Here is a 26556-nt window from a genome sequence, read left to right as displayed (position 1 = left end):
AGCCACCAAATCTCTGGTACCAAAGATTCCAGGATGCCCAGCCAACACTGAACAATGAATCTCAGAGATAACTCTACTAGTCCTTCTATCAGGGACAAACAGTTTCTCCGCTGGGCAACGGTCAGGTCTATCAGCCTGAAATTTTTGCAGCACCCGCCGCAAATCAGGGGAGATGGCAGACAAAATTATCCCCTCTTTGAGAATACCCGCCGGCTCAGGAACACCCGGAGAGTCAGGCACAAAACTCCTTGACAGGGCATCAGCCTTCACATTCTTAGAGCCTGGAAGGTACGAAACCACAAAATCAAAACGGGAGAAAAATAACGACCATCGAGCCTGTCTCGGATTCAACCGTTTGGCAGACTCAAGATAAGTCAAATTCTTGTGATCTGTCAAGACCACCACGCGATGCTTGGCTCCTTCCAGCCAATGATGCCACTCCTCGAATGCCCACTTCATGGCCAACAATTCACGATTACCAACATCATAGTTACGCTCAGCAGGCGAAAACTTTCTAGAAAAGAAAGCACATGGCTTCATCACCGAGCCATCAGAACTTCTTTGCGACAAAACAGCCCCTGCTCCAATCTCAGAAGCATCAACCTCAACCTGAAACGGAAGCGAAACATCTGGCTGGCACAACACAGGGGCAGAAGAAAAACGACGCTTCAACTCCTGAAAAGCCTCTACAGCCGCAGAAGACCAATTGACCACATCAGCACCCTTCTTGGTCAAATCAGTCAACGGTTTAGCAACAGTAGAAAAATTAGCGATGAAGCGCCGATAAAAATTAGCAAAGCCCAGGAACTTTTGCAGGCTCTTCACAGATGTCGGCTGAGTCCAATCGTAAATGGCCTGGACTTTAACAGGGTCCATCTCGATAGTAGAAGGGGAAAAAATGAAACCCAAAAATGAAACCTTCTGAACTCCAAAGAGACACTTTGACCCCTTTACAAACAAGGAATTCGCATGAAGGACCTGGAACACCATTCTCACCTGCTTCACATGAGACTCCCAATCATCCGAAAAGATCAAAATATCATCCAAATACACAATCAGGAATTTATCCAGGTACTCTCGGAAGATGTCATGCATAAAGGACTGAAATACTGATGGAGCATTGGAAAGCCCGAATGGCATAACCAGGTACTCAAAATGGCCCTCGGGCGTATTAAATGCTGTTTTCCATTCATCGCCTTGTTTAATACGCACAAGATTATACGCCCCTCGAAGATCTATCTTGGTGAACCAACTAGCCCCTTTAATACGAGCAAACAAATCAGACAGCAACGGCAAAGGATACTGAAATTTGACTGTAATTTTATTAAGAAGGCGGTAATCAATACAAGGTCTCAAAGAACCATCCTTCTTGGCCACAAAAAAGAACCATGCTCCTAACGGTGATGATGACGGGCGAATATGGCCTTTCTCCAAGGATTCCTTTATATAACTCCGCATAGCGGCGTGTTCTGGCACAGATAAATTGAACAATCGGCCCTTAGGAAACTTACTACCAGGAATCAAATTAATTGCACAATCGCAATCCCTATGAGGAGGTAGGGCACTGGCTTTGGGCTCATCAAATACATCCCGATAATCCGACAAAAACTCTGGAACTTCAGAAGGAGTGGAAGACGAAATAGACAAAAATGGAACATCACCATGTACCCCCTGGCAACCCCAGCTGGACACAGACATAGATTTCCAGTCCAATACTGGATTATGAACCTGTAGCCATGGCAACCCCAAAACGACCACATCATGCAGATTATGCAACACCAAAAAGTGAATATCCTCCTGATGCGCAGGAGCCATGCACATGGTCAGCTGGGTCCAGTACTGAGGCTTATTTTTGGCCAAAGGCGTAGCATCAATTCCTCTCAATGGAATAGGGTACTGCAAGGGCTCCAAGAAAAAACCACAGCGCCTAGCATACTCCAAGTCCATCAAATTCAGGGCAGCGCCTGAATCCACAAATGCCATAACAGTATAGGATGACAAAGAGCAAATCAGAGTAACAGACAATAGAAATTTAGACTGTACCGTACCAATGGTGGCATACCTAGCGAACCGCTTAGTGCGCTTATGACAATCGGAGATAGAATGAGTGGATTCACCACAGTAAAAACACAGCCCATTCCGACGTCTGTGTTCTTGCCGTTTAGCTCTGGTCAAAGTCCTATCACATTGCATAGGCTCAGGCCCATGCTCAGATAGTACCGCCAAATGGTGCACAGCTTTACGCTCACGCAAGCGTCGATCGATCTGAATGGCCAAGGACATAGACTCATTCAGACCAGCAGGCATGGGAAACCCCACCATGACATCCTTAAGGGCTTCAGAGAGACCCTTTCTGAAGATTGCTGCCAGGGCACATTCATTCCACCGAGTGAGCACAGACCACTTTCTAAACTTCTGACAATATATCTCCGCTTCATCCTGACCCTGACACAGAGCCAGCAAGATTTTCTCTGCCTGATCCACTGAATTAGGTTCGTCATAAAGCAATCCAAGCGCCAGGAAAAACGCATCAACATCCCGCAATGCCGGATCTCCTGGCGCAAGGGAAAATGCCCAGTCTTGAGGGTCACCACGTAACAAAGAAATAATGATCTTTACTTGTTGAACAGCGTCACCTGAGGAGCGAGGTTTCAAGGCAAGAAACAATTTACAATTATTTTTGAAATTCAAGAACTTAGATCTATCACCAAAAAACAAATCAGGAATAGGAATCCTAGGCTCTGACATCGGATTCTGAACCACAAAATCTTGAATGTTTTGTATCCTTGTAGTGAGATTATCCATCCAATAGGACAGACCTTGAATGTCCATGTTTACACCAGTGTCCTGAACCACCCAGAGGTAAACGGGAAAATTGAGACAAAACACACTGCAAAGAAAAAAAAATGGTCTCAGAACTTCTCTTATCCCTCTATTGAGATGCATTAGTACTTTGGGCCACCTGTACTGTTATGACCTGGTGGTCAGGACAATAATGGACCTGGTGGTTAAGAGCACACAGAATGACCTGATAGTCACTGATAATAAAGGACGAGCTCTGGGACGTGGGAACTCTGCTGACCGCAATCCCTAAACCTATCAACCACACTAGAAATAGCCGTGGATTGCGCCTAACGCTCCCTATGCAACTCGGCACAGCCTAAGAAACTAGCTAGCCCTGAAGACAGAAAAATAAAGCCTACCTTGCCTCAGAGAAATTCCCCAAAGGAAAAGGCAGCCCCCCACATATAATGACTGTGAGTAAAGATGAAAATACAAACACAGAGATGAAATAGATTAAGCAAAGTGAGGCCCGACTTACTGAACAGACCGAGGATAGGAAAGGTTACTTTGCGGTCAGCACAAAAACCTACAAAAAGACCACGCAGAGGGCGCAAAAAGACCCTCCGCACCGACTCACGGTGCGGAGGAGCTCCCTGTGCGTCCCAGAGCTTCCAGCAAGCAAGACAACAAATTAAATAGCAAGCTGGACAGAAAAATAGCAAACCAAAGAAATACAAGCTGGAACTTAGCTTCTGATGGGAAGACAGATCACAAGAACGATCCAGGAGTGAACTAGACCAATACTGGAACATTGACAGGTGGCATGGAGCAAAGATCTAAGTGGAGTTAAATAGAGCAGCAGCTAACGAATTAACCTCGTCACCTGTGAAAGGAAACTCAGAAACACCCACCAGAGGAAGTCCATGGACAGAACCAGCCGAAGTACCATTCATGACCACAGGAGGGAGCCCGACAACAGAATTCACAACAGCCTACCTGGATGACATCGCCATCTACAGCGCGACATGGGAAGAGCATCTAAATCACCTAGAGACAGTATTAGACAGGATCCACAAGGCCGGAATCACCCTGAACCCCAAACAAGTGTCACGTGGGCAAAGCAGAGGTTCAGTATTTAGGACATTGGGTGGGAAGTGGGAAACAGAGACCAGAACCAGCCAAGATTGAGGCCATAGCCAAATGGCCCACCCCACGCACTAAAACCCAGGTCATGGCGTTTCTAGGGACAGCGGGGTGTTACAGGAAATTTGTTCCCAATTACAGCAGCGTAGCCAAGCCCCTCACTGATCTGACCCGTAAGAACCAACCTCGCCAGGTAACCTGGACCCCAGAGTGTAAGGAAGCCTTCCGCCAGCTAAAGGACGCCCTCACCAATACTCCTGTATTGGCCGCACCCGATCCAACTAAACGTTTCCTTGTCCACACAGACGCTTCTATGTTTGGATTGGGGGCAGTACTGAGCCAAGTCGGGCCGGACGGCCAAGAACACCCGGTAGCTTACCTGAGTCGGAAACTACTGCCCCGTGAAGTGAGCTATGCGGCCATCGAGAAGGAGTGCCTGGCAATAGTATGGGCACTCAAAAAGTTACAACCATATTTGTATGGACGACAGTTTTCCCTCCTAACGGACCATAATCCCCAAGTCTAGCTTAATCGGGTCTCCGGAGACAACGCCAGATTACTGCGGTGGAGTTTAGCGCTCCAACCTCTGGACTTCACCATCCACTACAGACCCGGCAAACAAAACGGTAATGCCGATGGACTAAGTCGACAAACGGAACTCGTACCAACCCCATAAACTTCGGTCATCCCCAAACAGATCCGTTAAGGATCAGACTGTGTATGCCGATCGCGTCGCTGAAAAGGGGAGCCATGTTACAGAACCCCCCAGCACCAACAATGTTATGTTATATGTTGAATGTTAATGTTATAATAGTTTCCATGTGAAATGCATCAGTCCACAGGCTGCGCCCCTGGACAAGATATTCTCTTCCTGACCTTCCCCCACCTTTGTAATTTCCACAGTAAATAGCGGCAGGCTCTGGCCCCCTGCGGCTATTGTGATGTATGTCTGGCCAGCTGTTTTCCTATTGGCCTGCCCTGTGCATCTGTGTTATATATTCTGTGTGCTGAAAATAAAGGGTGTTCTTAGACTGGAAATACGTGGGATAGCAGTCAGCTTTTATATGCTCTCACGTAATCAAGGAATTCCAGCCAGCGTCATTCATTCAGAATCTAGCAAAAGCAGATTGGACCTCCTGAAACACGGGGTGGTACTGAAAGAGGTACCCCAGCTTGGTAGACTCCGTTACACCTACTCCCCTCCAGTCAGTGTCCCCTCCCTACTCCCCAGTCAGTGCCCCCATAGCGGTTTAGAAGTCCGTTAAACAGACTGCATTACACTGCGGCATAACGAGGTGTAACGCAGTCTGTTAACGCTGCTATTAACCCTGTGTGACCAACTTTTTACTATTGATGTTGTATATGCAGCATGAATAGTAAAAAGATCTAATATTTAAAATAATAAAAAAAATAAGAAATCATTATATTCTCACCTTCCGGTGCCTTTCCAGCTCCTCGCAACGCTCCGGTCCCAAGAATGCATTGCGGCAGTGACCGGAGATGACGTAGCGGTCTCGCGAGATGATGACGTAGCGGTCTTGCGAGACCACGACATCATCCCGTGTTATTGCCGCAATGCATTCTTGGGACCGGAGCATCGCGAGGAGCATCGCTAAACGCCTGGGCTTGATCTGGGGGCCGTCGGGAGGTGAGTATATAACTATTTTTTATTTTAATTCTTTTTTTAACAGGGATATGGTGCCCACATTGCTATATACTACTTGGGCTGTGTTATATACTACGTGGGCTGTGTTATATACTGCGTGGCCTGTGTTATATACTACGTCTCTGTGCTATATACTACGTGGGCAGTGCTATATACTACGTGGCTGTGCAATATACTACATGGCTGTGTTATATACTGCATGGGCTGTGTTACAGTATATACTGCATGAGCTGTGTTATATACTGCTTGGCCTGTGTTATATACTACGTCTCTGTGCTATATACTACGTGGGCTGTGCTATATACTACGTGGCTCTGCTATATACTACGTGGCTGGGAAATATACTGCGTGGCTGGGAAATATACTATGTGGCTGTGCTATATACTACGTGGGCTGTTATATACTATGTGGGCTGTGCTATATACTACTAAACATATTCTAGAAAACCCGATGCGTTAGAATTGGGCCACCATCTAGTAAGGGAATAAGAACCCTTAGCAGCCACCATTTTAATGCATACCGGCGGTCGTTAAGGGGTTAAGGAGTTGTCCAGATTTGAGATGAAAGTCATTCTTTCAGGCGCATGACCGCCACCTATCGCTGCCGACAAAAGATTATCCTGACAGCGGACTTTTAACCCAAACTTGGACAGCCACATTAAATCTTGACAAGAGTGCACTGTGTACAGTATTTAGATGATTGTAGCACATGTGCATAGGTAAAATATGTAATTGACTGCTTTGCTGGGAACTGTGCTTGTCTGCAGTCTTCTGAAAAAAGGATATGTAAGTACGAAAAAAATTATGATCAAAAGGTAACAAAAGGTGAAAAGCACTAATACAAAATTCGAAATTGATTCATCTACAGCTTTTTATGCTCATGTCTATGGATTGTAGTCAGGATTTACAGTGGCATGTAAAGTTTTGGGCACCATTGGTCAAAATTACTGTTATTGTGAACAGTTAAGTAAGTTGAAGATGAAACAATCTCTAAAAGGCCTTAAGTTAAAGATGACACATTTCCTTTGCATTTTAGGCAAAAAAAGTTTTATATTTTAAAAATTACAAAAAGGAAAAATGGGTCGATGCAAAAGTTTGGGCACCCTGCATGGTTAGTATCTTGTAGCACCCCTTTTGAAAGTATCACAGCTTGTAAACATTTCTTGTAGCCAGCCAAGAGTCTTTCAATTCTTGTTTGAGGGATTTTCATCCATACTTCCTTGGAAAATTCTTCCAGTTTTGTGAGATTTCTAGGTCGTTTTCCATGCACCACTATTTTGAGATCTAGCCACAGATTTTCAATGATGATCAGATCAGGGGACTGTGAGGGCCATTGTAAAACCTTCAGCTTGCACCTTCTGAGGTAGTCTGTTGTGGATTTTGACATGTGTTTAGGATCATTATCCATTTGTAGAAGTCATCCACTTTTAAACTTCAGCTTTTTTACAGATGGTGTTATGTTTGTATCAAGGATTTGTTGAAATATTCCCGTGCAATTGGCTGCAGCAACCCCAAAGCATGATTGATCCACCCCCATGTTTAATGGTTGGAGAGATATTCATGACTAATAATAACGATGTTCTTTTCCTGAAATTCTGGGCCTTTTTTTCCCCACACATGCCTTTGATCATCGTGTCCAAAGAGTTCCATTTTAATCTCATTGGTACACAGGACTTGTTTCCAAAATGCATCAGGCTTGTTTAGATATTCTTTTGTATACTTCTGATGCTGAATTGTATGGTGAGGACGCAGGAGAGGTTTTCTTCTGATGACTCTTCCATAAAGGCCATATTTGTGCAGGTATTTTCGAACAGTAGAACAATGTACCAGAACTCCAGGGCAGCTAAATCTTTCCGAAGGTATTTTGCAGTCAAGTGGGGGTTCTGACTTGCCTCTCTAGTAATCCTAAAAGCAGCTCTCACTGAAATTTCCACTGTTAACTACCATTTTTTAAATTCCATTTGGAAATGCAGAAAGGGCAACTTGAAAACACATTGTTGTCTTCTTATAGTCTTCTCCTGCTTTGTGGGCCTCCACCATGTTCATTTTTGGAGTGCTACGCAGCTGCTTAGAAGAACCCATGGCGGACGTTTTTTTGGCACAGGTTAAAGGAGGCTGGGTTTTTATAAAGCTGGGAAATTTTCATCACCTGGCATTTTCTAATGATGCTAGTGAACAAGAAATAACCCTTACAGGATAATTAAGGTCTGAAACCTTGGTCAAAGTTATCTGAGCACAAATCTCCAAGGGTACCCAAACCTTTGCATCATCCCATTTTCCTTTTTGGAATTTTTAAAATGTAAAAGATGAAAATATTTTTTTGGCCTAAATACAAAGGAAATGTTTCATCTTTAACTTTAGGCCCTAAATAGATCATTTAATCTTCAACTTAACTGTTCACAACAACTGTAATTTTGACCATGGGGGCCCAAACTTTTAAGTGCCACCTTATATAAATAGAAATTACTATTCCAAACTATTCTTTCTACTTACAGAGTTTCGACCAAGTAAATCAGGTTGGTGCTTGAGGGCAAGTGCAATGAGAAGTTGTGAGTCCTTCCATCCTTCCGTAGCTGCTCCTCTCAAAACTGCAAAAATAAAATTCTCTTCTGCCTGTATAAAAAGGTAACTCATTGTAAATTTAGGTCATAAAGCCAATTTTTGATTTCTTAATGAAAAATCACTAATGTAATTTGTACCGAATTTTTGATGTTTGGATTTGAACCTCCTTTCAGAAGAGCTTGACACATTGCAGAAGACAAAGAAGGTGGTACCAAGTGGGCAGCCAAGTGTAAAGGTGTATTACCCTCCTACAAAATACATTAAGAAAAAACAATTTTCTCTCTGTATTGAAGATCACCTCCAAAACAAAAGGAAATTAAATAGACAGAATGGCAAATTGTTAAAAAAATAATACTAATTTGATAAATTAAATCTAAAAATGTTAATTTTCTATATTAAGGTATTTTAGGAAGTGTGAATTTATGATTTCAACTATGGATTATTGGGGCCCAAAATGCTTTGGGAAAATGATTATGTAATAAATTTGATTCTTAGAATTTTAAATTATACTGTACATAATGCATCTTTGCCTCTTGTGGTCATATCACAAAACTATGGGCAAGTCTTACATGCTGGTTTTAAATAGAAGCACACTGGAGAAATATGCACCACAATCATTAAAGAGGTTGTCCACTACCCCAACTCAGTTACTGGTTTTGCCATAAATGCCTAAAGTGAATGAATTTAAAGAGCTTCGCATTACTTTTCTGCCACTTTCATATAGCTTTATACACCTTTCTGCTTTGCTTTCTGTCCGCTGGTGCACGCGCTCAAGGGAATTCAGAGGGAATACAGCATGGGTACGGAAAGTATTCATACCCCTTTACATTTTTCACTCTTTGTTTCATTTCAGCCATTTGGTTAATTCAAAAAAGTTCATTGTTTCTCATTAATGTACACTCTGCACACTATCTTGACTGGAAAAAAACAGAAATGTAGTAATTTTTGAAAATTTATAAAAAAATAAAAACTGAAATATCACATGGTCATAAGTATTCAGACCTTTGCTCAGTATTGAGTAGAAGCACCCTTTTGAGCTTGTACAGCCATGAATCTTCTTGGGAATGATGTAACAAGTTTTTCACACCTGGATTTGGGGATCCTCTGCCATTCTTCATGGCAGATCCACTCCAGTTCCGTCAGGGTGGATGATGAATGTTGGTGGACAGCCATTTTCAGGTCTCTCCAGAGATGCTCAATTGAGTTTAGGTCAGGGCTCTGGCTGGGCCAGTCAACAATGGTCACAGAGTTGTTCTGAAGCCACTCCTTTGTTATTTTAACTGTGTGCTTAGGGTCATTGTCTTGTTGGAAGGTGAAACTTCGGCCAAGTTTGAGGTCCAGATCACTCTGGAAGAGGTTTTTATCCAAGATATCTCTGTACTTGGCCGTATTCATGTTTCCTTCAATGACAACCAGTCGTCCTGTCCCTGCAGCTGAAAAACACCCCCATAGCATGATGCTGCCACCACCATGTTTCACTGTTGGGATTGTATTGGGCAAGTGATGAGCAGTGCCTTGTTTTCTCCACACATACCACTTAGAATTATCACCAAAAAGATCTATCTTCATCTCATCAGACCAGAGAATCTTATTTCTCATAGTCTGGGAGTCATTCATGTGTTTTTTAGCAAACTCTATGCAGGCTTATATATGTCTTGCGCTGAGGAGAGGCTTCCGTCGGGCCACTCTACCATAAAGGCCTGACTGGTGGAGGGCTGCAGTGATAGTTGACTTTGTGGAACTTTCTCCCATCTCCCTACTGCATCTCTGGAGCTCAGCCACAGTGATCTTTTAGTTCTTCTTTACCTCTCTCACCAAGGGGCTCTTCTCCCATGATTGTTCAGTTTGGCTGGACGGCCTGGTCTAGGAAGACTTCTGGTGGTCCCGAACTTCTTCCATTTAAGGATTGTGGAGACCACTGCGCTCTTAGGAACCTTGAGTACTGCAGAAATTCTGTTGTAACATTGGTAATATCTGTGCTTTGCCACAATTCAGTCTCTGAGCTCCTTGGCCAGTTCCTTTGACCTCATGATTCTCATTTTGTCTGACATGCACTGTGAGCTGTGAGGCCTTATAAAGACAAGTGTGTGCCTTTCCAAATCAAGTCTTATCAGTTTAATTAAACACATCTGGCCTCCAATGACGGAGCAGAACCATCTTGAGGAGGATCACAAGGAAATGGACAGCATGTGACTTAAATGAGTGTCTGAGCAAAGGGTCTGAATACTTATGACCATGTGATATTTCAGTTTTTCTTTTTTATTAAATGTGCAAAAATGTCCACATTTCTGTTTTTTTCAGTCAAGATGGGGTGCAGAGTGTACATTGATGTGAAAAAAATTAACTTTTTTTAATTCACCAAATGGCTGCAATGAAACAAAGAGTGAAAACTTGAAATTGGTCTGAATACTTTCCGTACCCAATATATATATATACACACATATATATATATATATATATATATATATATATATATATATATATATAATATTACGTAGTACAGAACAGAGTGTGTGTACATAATTTAGATTTACTCTGTTGTATACGTACAGATATAAGGGACAGTTGTACAGGGAGTTTGTGTAGCAGTGTGTGTGCAGCCTTATGTAAAGAAGGAGTAAGGGTACCGTCACACTATACGATTTACCAACGATCACGACCAGCGATACGACCTGGCCGTGATCGTTGGTAAGTCGTAGTGTGGTCGCTGGGGAGCTGTCACACAGACAGCTCTCTCCAGTGACCAACGATGCCGAGGTCCCCGGGTAACCAGGGTAAACATCGGGTTACTAAGCGCAGGACCGCGCTTAGTAACCCGATGTTTACCCTGGTTACCAGCGTAAAAAAAACAAACAGTACATACTTACATTCCGGTGTCTGTCCCTTGCCGTCTGCTTCCCGCACTCACTGACTGCCGGCCGTAAAGTGAAAGCAGAGCACAGCGGTGACGTCACAGCTGTGCTCTGCTTTCACTTTACGGCCGGCAGTCAGTGAGTGCGGGAAGCAGACGGCAAGGGACCTGACGGACACCGGAATGTAAGTATGTACTGTTTTTTTTTTTCTACATTTACGCTGGTAACCAGGGTAAACATCGGGTTACTAAGCGCGGCCCTGCGCTTAGTAACCCGATGTTTACCCTGGTTACAAGCGAACGCATCGCTAGATCGGTGTCACACACACCGATCTAGCGATGACAGCGGGAGATCCAGCGACGAAAGAATGTTCCAAACGATCTGCTACGACGTACGATTCTCAGCAGGATCCCTGATCACTGCTGCGTGTCAGACACAGCGATATCGTATGGATATCGCTGGAACGTCACGAATCGTACCGTCGTAGCGACAAAAGTGCCACTGTGTGACGGTACCCTAAGTGAGCACTGCTGAACAGAGCCCCACCCACACAGCATGATACTCAGCGGGAAATCATGTGACCAGGAGAGCAGCTTGGATAACAGAGACATTTGGGAAATTTACAAAGGAGATTATCTATGGCAGTTAGTTTTTATGAAAGGGGCTTATGAAGTAGTGACCAATCCCTTTAAGTGGTGCATGCCTCTTAATCAATATGATACTTCTTGAGATGAGAGTGCAACCCCAACTGAAATCCTTTGATCAGGTGACTGAATGAGCAGGGTGACATCTTCAGTTTTGGTCCTGGTGTAACACGGCTTTAGAAAATATGTAACGCAATGCCGAAGAGTGTGAGTATGATTTTTTTTAAAATGCTTTTCATTATATACAGTTGCTAAAGTGCAACCTCAACGTCAGAACTAAGAAAACAGAAAAGTATGAACAGCAACTTACTGAGCGCTTCAATTGCTAAGAGCCCCTTTAATCCAAATACTTAACGAAGCCGTCATATGAACGTTTTTCCCCCCTACACCTGTGCAGATTTATGCAGTTTACTGTCAGTGTGCTAATATACTGTCCATACTCAGCACCATTCCAGTTCTCCTGTGAGTGACGTCACAGCTCCTCAGTCTTTCTGGATCACTTTATGCTCTGTGTGGCCCAGAAGTGGCGTTTACAATGCAATCTATGGACTGTCAGTACGAGGCTCAATAGTACATTGTAAAAGAGACTTCTGGCTCATGCATATAGTGATCCGGATGGTCTGAAGATTGGTGACATCACTCAGTCAGAAGAGGACTTAAATGCTGCTGGATATATAAGAAGATGCAATTACAGTGGTTTGCGAAAGTATTCACCGCCTTGGTATTTTGGGGGGTTTTGCTACCTCATAACCTGGAATTTCATTGTTTTTTTCTTTTGAGGGTATGCATCAGTTCATGTAAAGAACATGCCTTCAACTGTGAAAATTTAGCTTTCTTTTTTTATGAAGCAAACAATAAAAATAAGATAAAATAATTGAAAACTTCAGTGTGCATACCTATTCACCTCCCTAAAGTCAGCACTCAGTAGAGCCTCCTTTTGTGGCAATTACACCTGCAAATCGGTTTTGATTACGTCTCTACGAGCTTTCCACATCTTGTAACTGGGATTTCTGCCCATTCCTGAAGGCAAATCTGCTCCAGCTCCATCAAGTTAGATGGTTTCCTCTGGTGAACAATCTATCTTCAAGTCTGACCACAGATTCTCAATTGGATTAAGGTCTGGGCTTTGACTAGGCCACGCCAAACTATTTACATATTTTCCCTTAAATCACTAGAGTGTTGCTTTAGCAGTATGCTTTGGGTCATTATCTTGTTGGAAGGTGAACCTGCATCACAAATCACTAACAGACTGAAACAGGTATTGCTCAAGAATATTCCCATATTTTGCACCATCCATCTTCCCCTTGGTTCAGACTATTTTCCCTGTCCCTACTGCTTAAAACATCCACACAGCATGATGCCGCTACCACCATGTTTCAATGTGGGAATGGTGTTCTTGGGGTGATGAGCTATGTTGGTTTGGCGCTAGACACATCATTTACCTTGGTGACCAAAAACTTGCATTTTGGTCTCATCTGACCACAGCACCTTCCTCCCCCATGTATTTTGTCAAACTCAAAATAAGCCTTACATTTTTTGGGTGTAAGTAAAGGCTTCTGTCTGCCCACTCTTCCATAAAGGCCACCTCTATGGAGTGTAGCTTTTGTGGCTATATGGACAGGTACTCCAGTCTCTGCTTGGGAACTTTGCTTCTTCAGGGTTACCTTTGGTCTCTGTGCTGCCTCTCCCTCCTTGCCCGGATTGTGAGTTTTGGTGGGCGGCCCTCTCTTGGCAGGTTTGTTGTGGTACCATGTTCTTTCCATTTGATGATACTGGTTTTGATGGTGCTCTGTGGATCATCAGAGATTGGGATATTTTTATAAAACCCAACCCTGACTTGTTCTTCTCAACAACTTTGTCCCTGACTTGTTTGGAGATCTCCTTGGTCTTCATGGTGTTGTTTGGTTAGTGGTGCTTTTTGCTTAATGGGGTTGCAGCCTCTATGACCTTTCAGAAAAGGTAAAGTGTATATACTGACAGACCAAGTGACACTTAGATTGCACACATGTGGACTTCCTTTCACGAAGTATGTGACTTATGAAGGTAATTGCTTGCACCAGAAATTTTTAGGGGCTTCACCCCAAAGAGCTTGAAAAGATATGCACATGTAAATTTGTAGTTAATTGATTCCAGATCCCATGAATATAATTTATGCCTATGTTTTTCTCATTTCGCTTCACCAAATTAGAATATTTAATGCTGATGCATCACACATACATCGGATTACAAAAATATTTAAACACAGGATGTAATGTAACAAAATAGGTAAAAAGCCAAGGGGGTGATTACTTTACCAAACCACTGTATGGGAATATATTAACACATTTACAACATAGCACATACACATATACAGAAACTTAGGGGGAAAAATGTTAATGGGAGGGCTTCTTCAACAGTTTTTTTTAAATAATAAGAGTGGCTGCCTGGAATATTTCACAACATACTAATATGCTGTTGCAACATACCTGGTCTTGAAGGTTTGTGTCAGCTCCCTTTTCTATTAGAAGATTAACTGTTTCAATACTTTTACCACACACAGCTTCATGAAGTAGAGTAGAGTCCTAATAAAAACACAAATCGGCAATATATATATATACATATATATATATATATATATATATATATATATATATATATATATATATATAGTATACTACAGCCAATTAGGTTCACAAAATCACAAAAGAGGTTAATGTACTAATAAAAACACAAATCAGAAATATGTAAAAAGTATACTACAGCCAATTAGCTTCTTGAAAGAGAGAAATGTACTAATAAAAACACAAATCGACAATATATAAAAACCATACTACAGCTCATTAACTTAATGAAGGAGAGTAAGGTCCTAAAAAACATATACATGTAATTTATAAAACACATACTACAGTTACTTAATGTAAATATGTAATGTATAGATAAAGAGTAACATGACTTATCACGCACTGATTTTCAGTTACTATACTATAGTCCAAAGTTCCACTCACAGAGCTGCACTCAGCAGGCTCGCTGACTCACATATTCCTAACAGCTAAGTAGAGCTCAAATAATGGAGGGGGAGAATACATTTTTTCCCAGCTAATTGTACATTGCTTATTGTATAATGACACTTCCTAGAATTCCATAAATCAAGATGCCAGAAAAAACTGCAGAAACTGAGAAAGAGCTACTGAAAAGTTCACTAGAAGGATAACATTCAAGGCGGTAACTTTCTGATGCTTGATATCCCTAGAATGGACATACTACTGCCTATCAGGCTAGCACAAGAATACAACACTATTTTAAGTGTTTTCGAGTTGTGAAGTTGTCCATTCAGTGGGCTTTATGATTCCCGCCCAGTCTCAGGTGGAAGTGCCAAAGTGCACTAAGGGTACCGTCACACTATACCATTTCGATCGCTACGACGGTACGATTCGTGACGTTCCAGCGATATCGTTACGATATCGCTGTGTCTGACACGCAGCAGCGATCAGGGATCCTGCTGAGAATCGTACGTCGTAGCAGATCGTTTAGAACTTTCTTTCATCGCTGGATCTCCCGCTGTCATCGCTAGATCAGTGTGTGTGACACCGATCTAGCGATCTAGCGATGCGATCCAGCGATGCGTTCGCTTGTAACCAGGGTAAACATCGGGTTACTAAGCGCAGGGCCGCGCTTAGTAACCCGATGTTTACCCTGGTTACAAGCGTAAAACTAAAAAAAAAAAAAAACAGCACATACTTACATTCTGGTGTCCGTCAGGTCCCTTGCCGTCTGCTTCCCGCACTGTGACTGCCGGCCGTAAAGTGAAAGCAGAGCACAGCGGCTGTGCTTTCACTTTCACTTTACGGCCGGCAGTTAGTGAGTGCGGGAAGCAGACGGCAAGGGACCTGACGGACACCAGAATGTAAGTATGTGCTGTTTGTTTTTTTTTAGTTTTACGCTTGTAACCAGGGTAAACATCGGGTTACTAAGCGCGGTCCTGCGCTTAGTTACCCGATGTTTACCCTGGTTACCCAGGGACCTCGGCATCGTTGGTCGCTGGAGAGCTGTCTGTGTGACAGCTCCCCAGCGACCACACTACGATTTACCTACGATCACGGCCAGGTCATATCGCTGGTCGTGATCGTAGGTAAATCGTATAGTGTGACGGTACTCTAACTAAAGAAATTGGCTAATTAGATTTGCAACGGCAAGGTGCCCACACACTTCTTACATGTGGGATTTCTGAGGGCTTTGGTATTGTTAGTAAATGCCATTATCATCATTCATACCTTAATGCTTGTTATATTGATGACGTTGTTTGGTTGTGAAGATAAAAGCATTTCTAGGGTTCGCACATTTCCACCAAAAGCCGCCATGTGTAGAGGCGTTAAACCCCTCTGTATAGAACAAGACCAATATACGTTCAAAGCGCGCTCATTTATACATTTCTAATGGTACATAATAATATACATTTTTCACATGGAAACATACAGTCATAAATTAAAGCAGTAAATCATATTGAAAGGAAACTGGCAAAGGATGACAAATATAGTGAGAGATGTTGTAGTTGGCAACGACATGAGAACAAGTATAGGCAAAACCAATATATACAGTTGTGTGAAAAAGTATTTGCCCTCTTCCTGATTTTCTATTCTTTTGCATGTTTGTCACACTTAAATGTTTCAGATCTCCAAACAAATGTAGACATTAGATAATACAAGTAAATATAAAATGCAGTTTTGTTTTTAAATGAGTCTTTCTTATTAAGGGAAAAAGAAATCCAAACCTACAGGGCCCTGTGTGAAAAAGTGATTTTCCTTCTCACCCCCACAGTAAAACATGAAATAACTGTGGTTTATCACACCCAGGCCTGATTACTGCCACACCTGTGGCAAAAGAAGAGGAAATCAGGAAGGGGCTAAATACTTTTTCACACCAATGTAGGTGTAACAAGGACATATTAAGTTAAATAATGAAGAAGAGACATGTTATGTGAAATGTACAGTAACAGTAAAGTAAGACTTGATAACAATAACAGCCATAGGTGCAATAAACACCAACCATTCTCTCTAAGGCTAGGATAACATAGCGCTCTGTCCCACGTTCAAGTAGCCCCATCGAGGTTTACATCTGAACTCCCAGCAAAGCACCGACATAATGATGCAGACAATGTCACCGTGTGTTTTGTTGTGCAGCATTTTCAGCCATGTACAGTACAGACCAAAAGTTTGGACACACTTTCTCATTAAAAGATTTTTCTGTATTTTCATGAATATGAAAATTGTACATTCACACTGAAGCCATCAAAACTATGAATCAACACATGTGGAATTATATACTTAACAAAAAAGTGTGAAACAACTGAAAATATGTCTTATATTCTAGGTTCTTCAAAGTAGCCACCTTTTGCTTTGATGACTGCTTTGCACACTCTTGGCATTCTCTTGATGAGCTTCAAGAGGTAGTCACCGGGAATGGTCTTCCAACAATCTTGAAGGAGTTCCCAAAGATGTTTAGCACTTGTTGGCCCTTTTGCCTTCACTCTGCAGTCCAGCTCACCCCAAACCATCTCGATTGGGTTCAGATCTGGTGACTGTGGAGGTCAGGTCATCTGGCATAGCACCCCATCACTCTCCTCCTTGGTCAAGTAGCCCTTACACAGCCTGGAGGTGTGCTTCGGGTCATTGTCCTGTTGAAAAATAAATGATGGTCCAACTAAACGCAAACCGGATGGAATAGCATGCCGCTGCAAGATGCTGTGGTAGCCATGCTGGTTCTGTATGCCTTCAATTTTGAATAAATCCCCAACAGTGTCACCAGCAAAGCACCCCTACACCATCACACCTCTTCCTCAATGCTTCACGGTGGAAACCAGGCATGTAGAGTCCATCCGTTCACCTTTTCTGCGTCGCACAAAGAAACGGTGGTTGGAACCAAAGATCTCAAATTTGGACTCATCAGACCAAAGCACAGATTTCCACTGGTGTAATGTTAATACCTTGTATTTTTTAGCCCAAACAAGTCTCTTCTGCTTGTTGCCTGTCCTTAGCAGTGGTTTCCAAGCAGCTATTTTACCATGAAGGCCTGCTGCACAAAGTCTCCTCTTAACAGTTGTTGTAGAGATGTGTCTGCTGCTAGAACTCTGTGTGGCATTGACCTGGTCTCTAATCTGAGCTGCTGTTAACCTGCGATTTCTGAGGCTGGTGACTCGGATAAACTTATCCTCAGAAGCAGAGATAACTCTTGGTCTTCCTTTCCTGGGGCGGTCCTCATGTGAGCCAGTTTCTTAGTAGCGCTTGATGGTTTTTGCCACTGCACTTGGGGACACTTTCAAAATTTTCCCAATTTTTCAGACTGACTGACCTTCATTTCTTAGAGTAATGGCCACTCGTTTTTCTTTACTTAGCTGCTTTTTTCTTGCCATAATACAAATTCTAACAGTCTATTCAGTAGGACTATCAGCTGTGTATCCACCAGACTTCTGCACAACACAACTGATGGTCCCAACCCCATTTATAAGGCAAGAAATCCCACTTATTAAACCTGACAGGGCACACCTGTGAAGTGAAAACCATTTCCGGTGACTACCTCTTGAAGCTCATCAAGAGAATGCCAAGAGAGTGCAAAGCAGTCATCAAAGCAAAGGTGGCTACTTTGAAGAACCTAGAATATAATTCAGTTGTTTCACACTTGTTTGTTAAGTATATAATTCCACATGTGTTAATTCATAGTTTTGATGGCTTCAGTGTGAATGTACAATTTGCATAGTCATGAAAATACAGAAATATCTATAATGAGAAGGTGTGTCCAAACTTTTGGTGTGTACTGTATGCCTATTAGAGGATGGTAGCAAGGCGTAGTCTACTACGTAGTCGTTAGAGCACACTGAGACTCCGTCTGCATCATTATAATCAATAGCTTCTTCGGCGTTTCTGAATCCCGTTTTGCAGGGGGTGTGGACATAAGCCCCGATCACTTTGTGATCCCAGCCTTAGAGAGAAGGGGTATGAATATATAAGGCCTAACAAACTGTAAAGTAGAGAGAAATCTACAATAAAGATTTTAGTATTATTATAAACAACAACAAAAGGCATTTAATAATTTTGGGAGAATACCCCAGAGCAAGGGAGTACAACGATTACCCAGGTAAACTTAGCAATAGTTATTGCGCCTACAGGGCTAAACCTTTCATTATAGGAACTGAAGTCTCCCGACCAGCCGTTGGGTCAGCCAGAGATCTGAGCACAAAGCAATTGATCACAAAGGGGTCCAAAATAAAATACTCAGCTGTCACTAATGCAGGCAATAATTCCAGTAAGCATGACCAACATAAGACTCTGTATAAATTCTACGCAGTTATGTGAAAGAAAAGCCATACAGGAAAGACCCTCCACTAGAGGCCACTTTTACAAGTCATTATTCTAGTCAGCATTTTGCATTTGTAAGCTGAAACCAGAAGCAGAACCAACATGGTCACTTTGGAATCACTCCTGATTTTGGCTTACAAATATTGATGCAACATACTTGACCAAAATACTTCTGCGTGAAAGCACTTAGAGCATGAATCTGTCCCCTTCACACGTACTTAACCCATGCACTGCACGCCTACATACCGCATTTTGGCTCAGTACACTATATCCATGCTGTATCAGTCTACGGACATCGTCTACATTGTCAGCATGTGCTGCATAGTGTAGAAGTGTGTTCCCGTACTGTAAAAGATAAAAGGTATCAGTTTATCACGGATAAAATACATGACAGGTAGGTACTGTTCACACTACATTTGGCCACAGAGTTGACAGTACTCAGAATTTGAACAAAGCTTTATTTTAGTCTGTGTTTTACATAATTGTGTAAGCCAAAGCCTGGTAAAGTCAGCAAACTTGGACATGAAAGTGGGTATAAAACTGCGCTGATGAGAATACAATATACAATAGGAGGCCAGATGTGTGCAGTTTTATTTGTCAACGCATTTCGAGGTGAGGATACCTCTTCATCAGGACAAACAACAATTGGGGAACTGACTGAGATGTGATCTCACATAATCATTTTACTAAGAAGCAAAATAGATATTTAAAAATATATATTTCTTTAATGAACGTCACTAACAGACTGTATTCAAATATGCATAAAATTGCATACTGATACCTGTATAGCAAACATAGTGTAAACTTAGCCTTACGGGGTTGTCCAGCTAAAATAAAATATCACATATCCACAGGATATATGACAATTTGCTGATCAATAGGCGTCCTTCTGCAGGAATCTACATCGATTAGCAAATAGAAGAATTTTGATCCAACATTAGAAAACTGCGTGTCAGGTCAAACGCCTGAACGTTGATTTACTATTTCTTTATGGGGCTTCCAGAAATGGCCGAGCATAGCGCTCACCAGCCCTGTAGGGAATGAATGAAATAGCAGTCGAGCTTGAGCACTGACGCTCCATTCAAATGGGGATAAAAGTTCCCTGTTCTGCAGATTAGTGCGGGATCCAGCACCGATCAAGGGACAAGTGATAACTTTTCACGGGACAACCCCTTTAATCTGTCAAGAAAAGTCTCACCTGATCAGCAGACTTCACGCTGGTGCCGTCCATCACCCACTTTATATTTCCAACTATAGTATTGTTTTTATAACATGTGGTCTGAGTAAGTTAGAAAAGAAGGATGAGTGAATACAGATGGCACTGGAAAAAAACTACAGTTTCTTCACAATGCAAAACAGCATATACAACTACTTTACAAATTAAATAGCCCTGAAATATCACATTAAATGGGTGGATAGGTGGGTGGGATGTGTTTGTATGTCAGCACTGCTATATTCTGCCTAATAAATGCCAGTTATTTTATGTCACCACTGTTACATGATAAACATTACAGACTGTAATTATTAATGCCTTCAAAGAATGTTAATGGACATAGAAAATATGTGACCCTTTGTCGTGCAGAACAGCTTGTAGTTATGCAAGAACAAGGTGTGTATCTTGAAGTTTATCAAACTGAACATCGCAGTCATGCTGCATTTTTGTTAGGACGTTATAACGGTTAAAAGTTGACCAACAATTTCTCATTTTCACAACAAAATATACAAAACCATTATTTAGGGATCACCTCACATTTGAAGTGATTTTGAGGGGTCTATGTGACAGAAAATACCTCACAGTGACACCATTCTAAAAACTGCACCCCTCAAGGTACTCAAAACCACATTCAAGAAGTTTGTTAACCCTATAGATGCTTTACAGGAATTTTTGGAATGTGGAAGGAGAAAATGAACATTTAACTTTTTGTCCCCAAAATGTTACTTTAGACCCATATTTTTATATTTTTGCAAGGTTCACATGTAGGGATCGCTGTGTGTTCCCCCAAGGATGTGGACAGAGACCCATTAGACCCGCTGGAGTGCCTTGTGGTCACAGCAGGATGCTTGTGAGTCACAGAGCAAAATAAAAGTAAGCGTAGACCTGGTTAAGCTATCTGGCCTGGGATTGTTCAGGAAAAGCCGGTATGGGCTTTTAATTTTTGAAACGAACTGCAGGAAGGAAGTGGGGCCGGTCCATTTCCTCCAGGCCGGGTCTTACAGGTGGCCTAAGGCCACAGATTCTAGTTTAAAATCCCTGCAGTAAATGGTTTGGGTGTGTCAGTATCAGAGTGGGACTGTGGAAGGTTTGAGTGGTGAAGGTAGATCTGGGAAGGAGTCTTAAGGGGGTCAAAAAATGTTGCCAGTATGGGGCCCAGAAATTCCTAGTGGCAGCCCTGGTGAGTAGAATACTGACAGGCAGGTATAATACACTGGAAGCCTTCATATGGTAATGTCGACGAAAAAGGAAAAAAGTTAAGGCCCTTAACCCCTTTCTGCCAGCTGACAGAATAGTATGTCAGCTGGCAGTATGAGGCTCAGACGGTAAGCCCATCTCAAAGCGGCAACATGTCAGCTGTTTTCAACAGCTGACATGTGCGCGCAATGGGTGCGAGCAGAATCGCGATCCACCTGCTCACACTAACTAGTTAATCGGTGCGTTGGTTGTTGATGGCGGATTGCTATCAGCGCCACTCTGTGGTCAGCTCTCATAGCAAGCCTGTAATTCTGCTGCATAGAGGTGATCTGTGCATCACGTCTATGTAGCAGAAGCGATTAAGTAGTGCATGCTTCCAGCCTCCCATGGAGGCTATTGAAGCATGCCAAAATAAAAAAAAATGTCTTTAAAAATATATAAAATATATATATATATATATATATATATATATATATATATATATATATATATATACCGTATATAAAAGTTCAAATCACCCCCTTTCGCCCCAATCAAAATAAAACAGTAAAAAAAAAAATCAAACCTACACATATTTGGTATCGCCAAGTTCAGAATCGCCCAATCTATCAATAAAAAGAAGGATTAACCTGATGGCTAAATGGCGTAGCGAGAAAAAAAAATCAAAACGCCAAAATTATGCTTTTTTGGTCGCCGCGACATTGCATTAAAACGCAATAACGGGCGATCAAAAGAATACATCTGCACCAAAATGGTATAATTAAAAACGTCAGCTCAGCACGCAAAAAATAAGCCCTCACCCGACCCCAGATCACGAAAAATGAAGACGCTACCTTTATCGGAAAATTGCACAATTGTTTTTTTTTAGTAAACATTGGAATTTTTTTTAACACTTAGATAAAAGAGAACCTAAACATGTTTGGTGTCTATGAACTTGTAATGACCTGGAGAATCATAATGGCAGGGTAGTTTAGCATTTAGGGAACCTAGCAAAAAAGCCAAAGAAAAAAAAAAGTGTGGAATTGCACTTTTTTTGTAATTTTATTGCACTTGGAATTTTTTTTTCCCGTTTTTTGTTACACGACATGGTAATACCAATGGTATCATCAAAAGTACAACTAGTCCCGCAAAAAATAAGCCCCCACATGGCCATATTGACGAAAAAATAAAAAAGTTATGGCACTGGAAAGAAGGGGAGCGAAAAATGAAAACATAAAAGCTCCAGGGGTGAAGGGGTTAAAGACAGTGAGGTAAAATGAAAGTGAAAACAATGAAAACTTTCTTCTGCATAAAGGGGTAAATGAGATTGATTTTATATGGTATGCTTCTAGCACAATACACTTTTGTGAGCAATGGGACTATTCTCAGACCTATGTGTATAGTACAAGTGGGCCATGGTCTAAAAGCTTGCTGAGTGAGGGCTAGGTTGTGTTCATGAATTATAATATTGATTACCTGGCCTTAAAACACAGAACGGAAATATACAGAAAAAAAAACATTCACTTGGCCTCAACAAATAATTTCCTACAGATAACTGGCAAAAGGCCATAAAAGATTAAAAAAAAGTTGAAGGTTAGCTAAAGTAAGATTAAAAAGGAAAAGTGTTTGTTCACTCACATTCTACATCTAAAGAGATGAACTGGAATATAAATTGGTGTGCATTCAGCGTGTAGGCGAATGTTCACGCTGGACATTAAACAGACAAAAACCTAAGATAAAAACAAAATAAGCAAATACCCTGCAGCAAATAAATAGCAATAGTGCATGAAAATTAATATATAGGGTACTGTGAAGAAACCAGATTATATCTTAACTAGATGGTGGCCCGATTCTAATGCATCTGGTATTCTAGAATATGTATTATGTATGTATGTACGTCGCGCTTAGCACAGCCACGTAGTATATAGCACAGCCACGTAGTATATAACACAGCCACGTAGTATATAACACAGCCACGTAGTATATAACACAGCCACGTAGTATATAACACAGCCACGTATATGCAGCGCCCCAGAGACCTGGTCGTTGCAGTAATGTCGCTCTGCCGCTAAGGAGGGTGATGTTATGTCTGATTGCACTAAAGGAGTTCATCTGACCAGGTATCACAAGCACACATTACACTTCACACTCTGGCCACTAGGGGGAGCAAAAGGCATTACTTACTAGGTCTCTCCTCACACTGGTAAAACTAGGGGTCGGATAGGAGGTTAGAACAGAAAGTATCCTGGGAGAGCTCCAGGGAGGACCTGTCAGAGGTGGGTTCCTGACAGGGGCCTAGCAGAAAGGACTGATTGTTACAGAGCCGCGCCTGCACTACCTTGCGGCGGCATCTTAGAAAGGACACGAAGAGAAGGATACTGTGGAGCAGTGGGAAACGGGATCAGAGTACAAAGGAGATAGAGCCAGTAGGAGTCGTGCCCCGAGAACGGCAACATCCTACTGAGGCGTGTAGCCGGTGGCCGGAGCACCGAGGAAGTAACAGACTCTACGCATTACTTCAAATAGCGGCAGGACAGTTAACTACAGGTTGGCTGTCTAACTTAAATCACCGGAACGGACATAGGAGGCAATCGTGGGAGAGGGGCATTGCTAGGGTCCCAGAATAACTCCAGGCCTACCTGTCATACGGGTGCGTCCTAGCCATACCATACTGGGGGACGGAGAGAAGAGAAAGAACAGATACGATAGTTGTGAGGACTATCCCGTAGTGCTCAGCAGGGAAGGACTACAACACACAGGCGCTAGAAGGTAGACACTGATTTCCACCTGCAAAGGGAACTCTGGATGTGCCTTCGGACCAGCCGGTCTCAGCCAGCCCTGTTAGCAGTGCTCTGGATTGCGGATCCCGAAACCTTCAGTAAAAAGGTAAAGAAACTGCAACCCTGTGTCCTTGTTATTCCTCGCGTTCTGCACTACGCTCTATCACCTTTTATTGGACACCCCTTAACAGGGTCACGGACCGGGTCCAGCCACCGTGACATCCCCAGGACCGGTACTGAGTAACCCGCGGCCCTGCGTCTGGGTGCACTTCAACTATAACACAGACAGCCATGTAGTATATAGCACAGCCAGCCACGTAGTGTATAGCACAGCCATGTAGTATATAGCACAGCCACGTAGTATATAGCACGGCCACATAGTATATAGCACAGCCACGTAGTATATAGCAGCCACATAGTATGTAGCAGCCACATAGTATATAGCACAGCTCACGTAACACAGCCACGTAGTACATAGCACAGCCACGTAGTATATAGCAGCCACGTAGTATATAACACAGGCCACGCAGTATATAACACAGGCCATGCAATATATAGCACAGCCCACACAGTATATAACACAGGCCACGTAGTATATAACACAGCCCACGCAGTATATAACACTGCCCATGTAGTATATAGCAGCCAGGCAGTATATAACAGCCCACGTAATAAATAGCACAGCCCACATAGTATATAACACAGCCCACGTAGTATATAACACAGCCCACGCAGTATATAACACAGGCCACGCAGTATATAACACAAGCCACGCAGTATATAACACTGCCCACGTAGTATATAGCAGCCAGGCAGTATATAACACAGCCCACGTAATATACAGCACAGCCCACGTAGTATATAACATGGGCCACGCAGTATATAACACAGGCCATGCAGTATAACACTGCCCACGCAGTATATAACACAGCCCACGTAGTATATAGCAGTGTGGGCACCATATCCTTGTTAAAAAAATAAATAAATAAAAAATAGTTATATACTCACCCTCAGGCATCCTACAAAGCTGTCCCGATGTGTGCGATGCTGCCGCCAGCTTCCGTTCCCAGTGATGCATTGTGAAATTACCCAGATGACTTAGCCGTCTCGCGAGACCGCTAAGTCATCTGGGTAATTTCACAATGTATCACTGGGAACGGAAGCTGGTGGCAGCATTGCGCGCATTGGTGGACGTTGAAAGGTGAGAATAGCACAATTTTTTAATAATTATTTTTAATAGGCAGCATCAATAGTAAAAAGTTGGCCCGGGATGGGGCGACACACTGGTACTGACTGTAGGGGAGTAGGGAGGGGCACTGACTTGAGGAGAGTAGGGAGGGGCCAATTTGCGGCTGGACTAAGCCTGTCAAAACGCGGGATTTCCGTTACAAACAGACAGAAAGACAGACAGACAAATAGACGGAAGTACCCCTTAGACGATTATATAGACAGATTATCCAGATGACTATGTTTAGCAAACCAAGAAGACTTTCTATCTCTATGTTGGCTTTTGGATTTAAGAGTTGATTTTTTGGTCAAGAAAACCAACGTTTGCTTGTGAAAGCCTGGAATATTGACTTGTACGCTGATATTTGATATAACATTGTGTGCTCTAATCCTTGATGAGGATAGTGAGGTCTACTGATATGCTAATTATACATTGTATTAGGGTACGTGTCCACCGTCCGTAATGACGGAGCTTTGGATGGAGCGGAAAACTCGCTCCACCGAAAGCACCGCCCCCTTCTGTATGCTCGGTAATTCCGGATGTGTTCATTGCACACATCTGGAAACTCCGCACCCAATTCATAGGTCCCTGTGATTTACCTTGCGGCGATGGAGTGTCGCCGCAAGGTAAAAAGACATGCTGCAATCTAAAAAGACGTGCCGCATGTCCGTAAACGCAGGCCCGCCGGGTGCTTGTTCGCACGCATAGTGGAGACGGGATTTCATAAAATCCCCTCCACTATGCTGTAACATCTGGACGCTGCGTGCTGAACGCTGCGGTTGTACACAGGGTTCAATCCGCAGGTAATCCGGATGTAATCCGGCCCGTGGACACATACCCTTAAGGAGCCAGTTTGTTGACTTTGAAAGCAGCGAGGGAAAACTATGTAAATAGAGTAAATAGTCAAGTATGTATATGACTCGAGTATAAGACGAGAGGGGTACTTTCAGCCTAAAAAAATGGGCTGAAAATCTCAGTTTATACTCGAGTCATTGTCCCAGGGGTCGGCGGGGGAGTTGGAGCAGCAGGAGTGGCAGCTGTCACATCATACTCACCCCCTCCTGGTGCGGTCTCTGCACGTCCTTGCTTCTCAGATGGTCTTCGGCGCTGGCAGCTCTTCCTGTGTTCAGCGGTCACATGGTACCGTTCATTAAAGTAATGAATATCAAACAACAAAGAAG

General features: G+C 42.6%; 1 protein-coding gene across 2 annotated transcripts in view; it reads right to left on the bottom strand.

The window, feature by feature from the left end:
• Positions 1–26556, bottom strand: part of LOC138676307 (death-associated protein kinase 1-like) — a 142517-nt gene that overhangs the window by 94000 nt on the left and 21961 nt on the right. For both annotated transcript variants that reach the window (XM_069765479.1, XM_069765480.1), the window contains exons 2-7: positions 20177–20257; positions 19225–19323; positions 15901–16008; positions 14116–14211; positions 8292–8402; positions 8086–8205 (exon numbers count right to left, since the gene is read on the bottom strand). In XM_069765479.1, coding sequence (XP_069621580.1) covers positions 8086–8205; positions 8292–8402; positions 14116–14211; positions 15901–16008; positions 19225–19323; positions 20177–20209 — 567 coding nt within the window. In that variant the 5' untranslated portion in view covers positions 20210–20257. The remainder of the gene's footprint in view (positions 1–8085; positions 8206–8291; positions 8403–14115; positions 14212–15900; positions 16009–19224; positions 19324–20176; positions 20258–26556) is intronic.

This window comes from Ranitomeya imitator, chromosome 4 (assembly GCF_032444005.1).
Source record: "Ranitomeya imitator isolate aRanImi1 chromosome 4, aRanImi1.pri, whole genome shotgun sequence".
Taxonomy (NCBI): Eukaryota; Metazoa; Chordata; class Amphibia; order Anura; family Dendrobatidae; genus Ranitomeya; species Ranitomeya imitator.
This window is presented reverse-complemented; position numbering and strand designations above follow the sequence as displayed.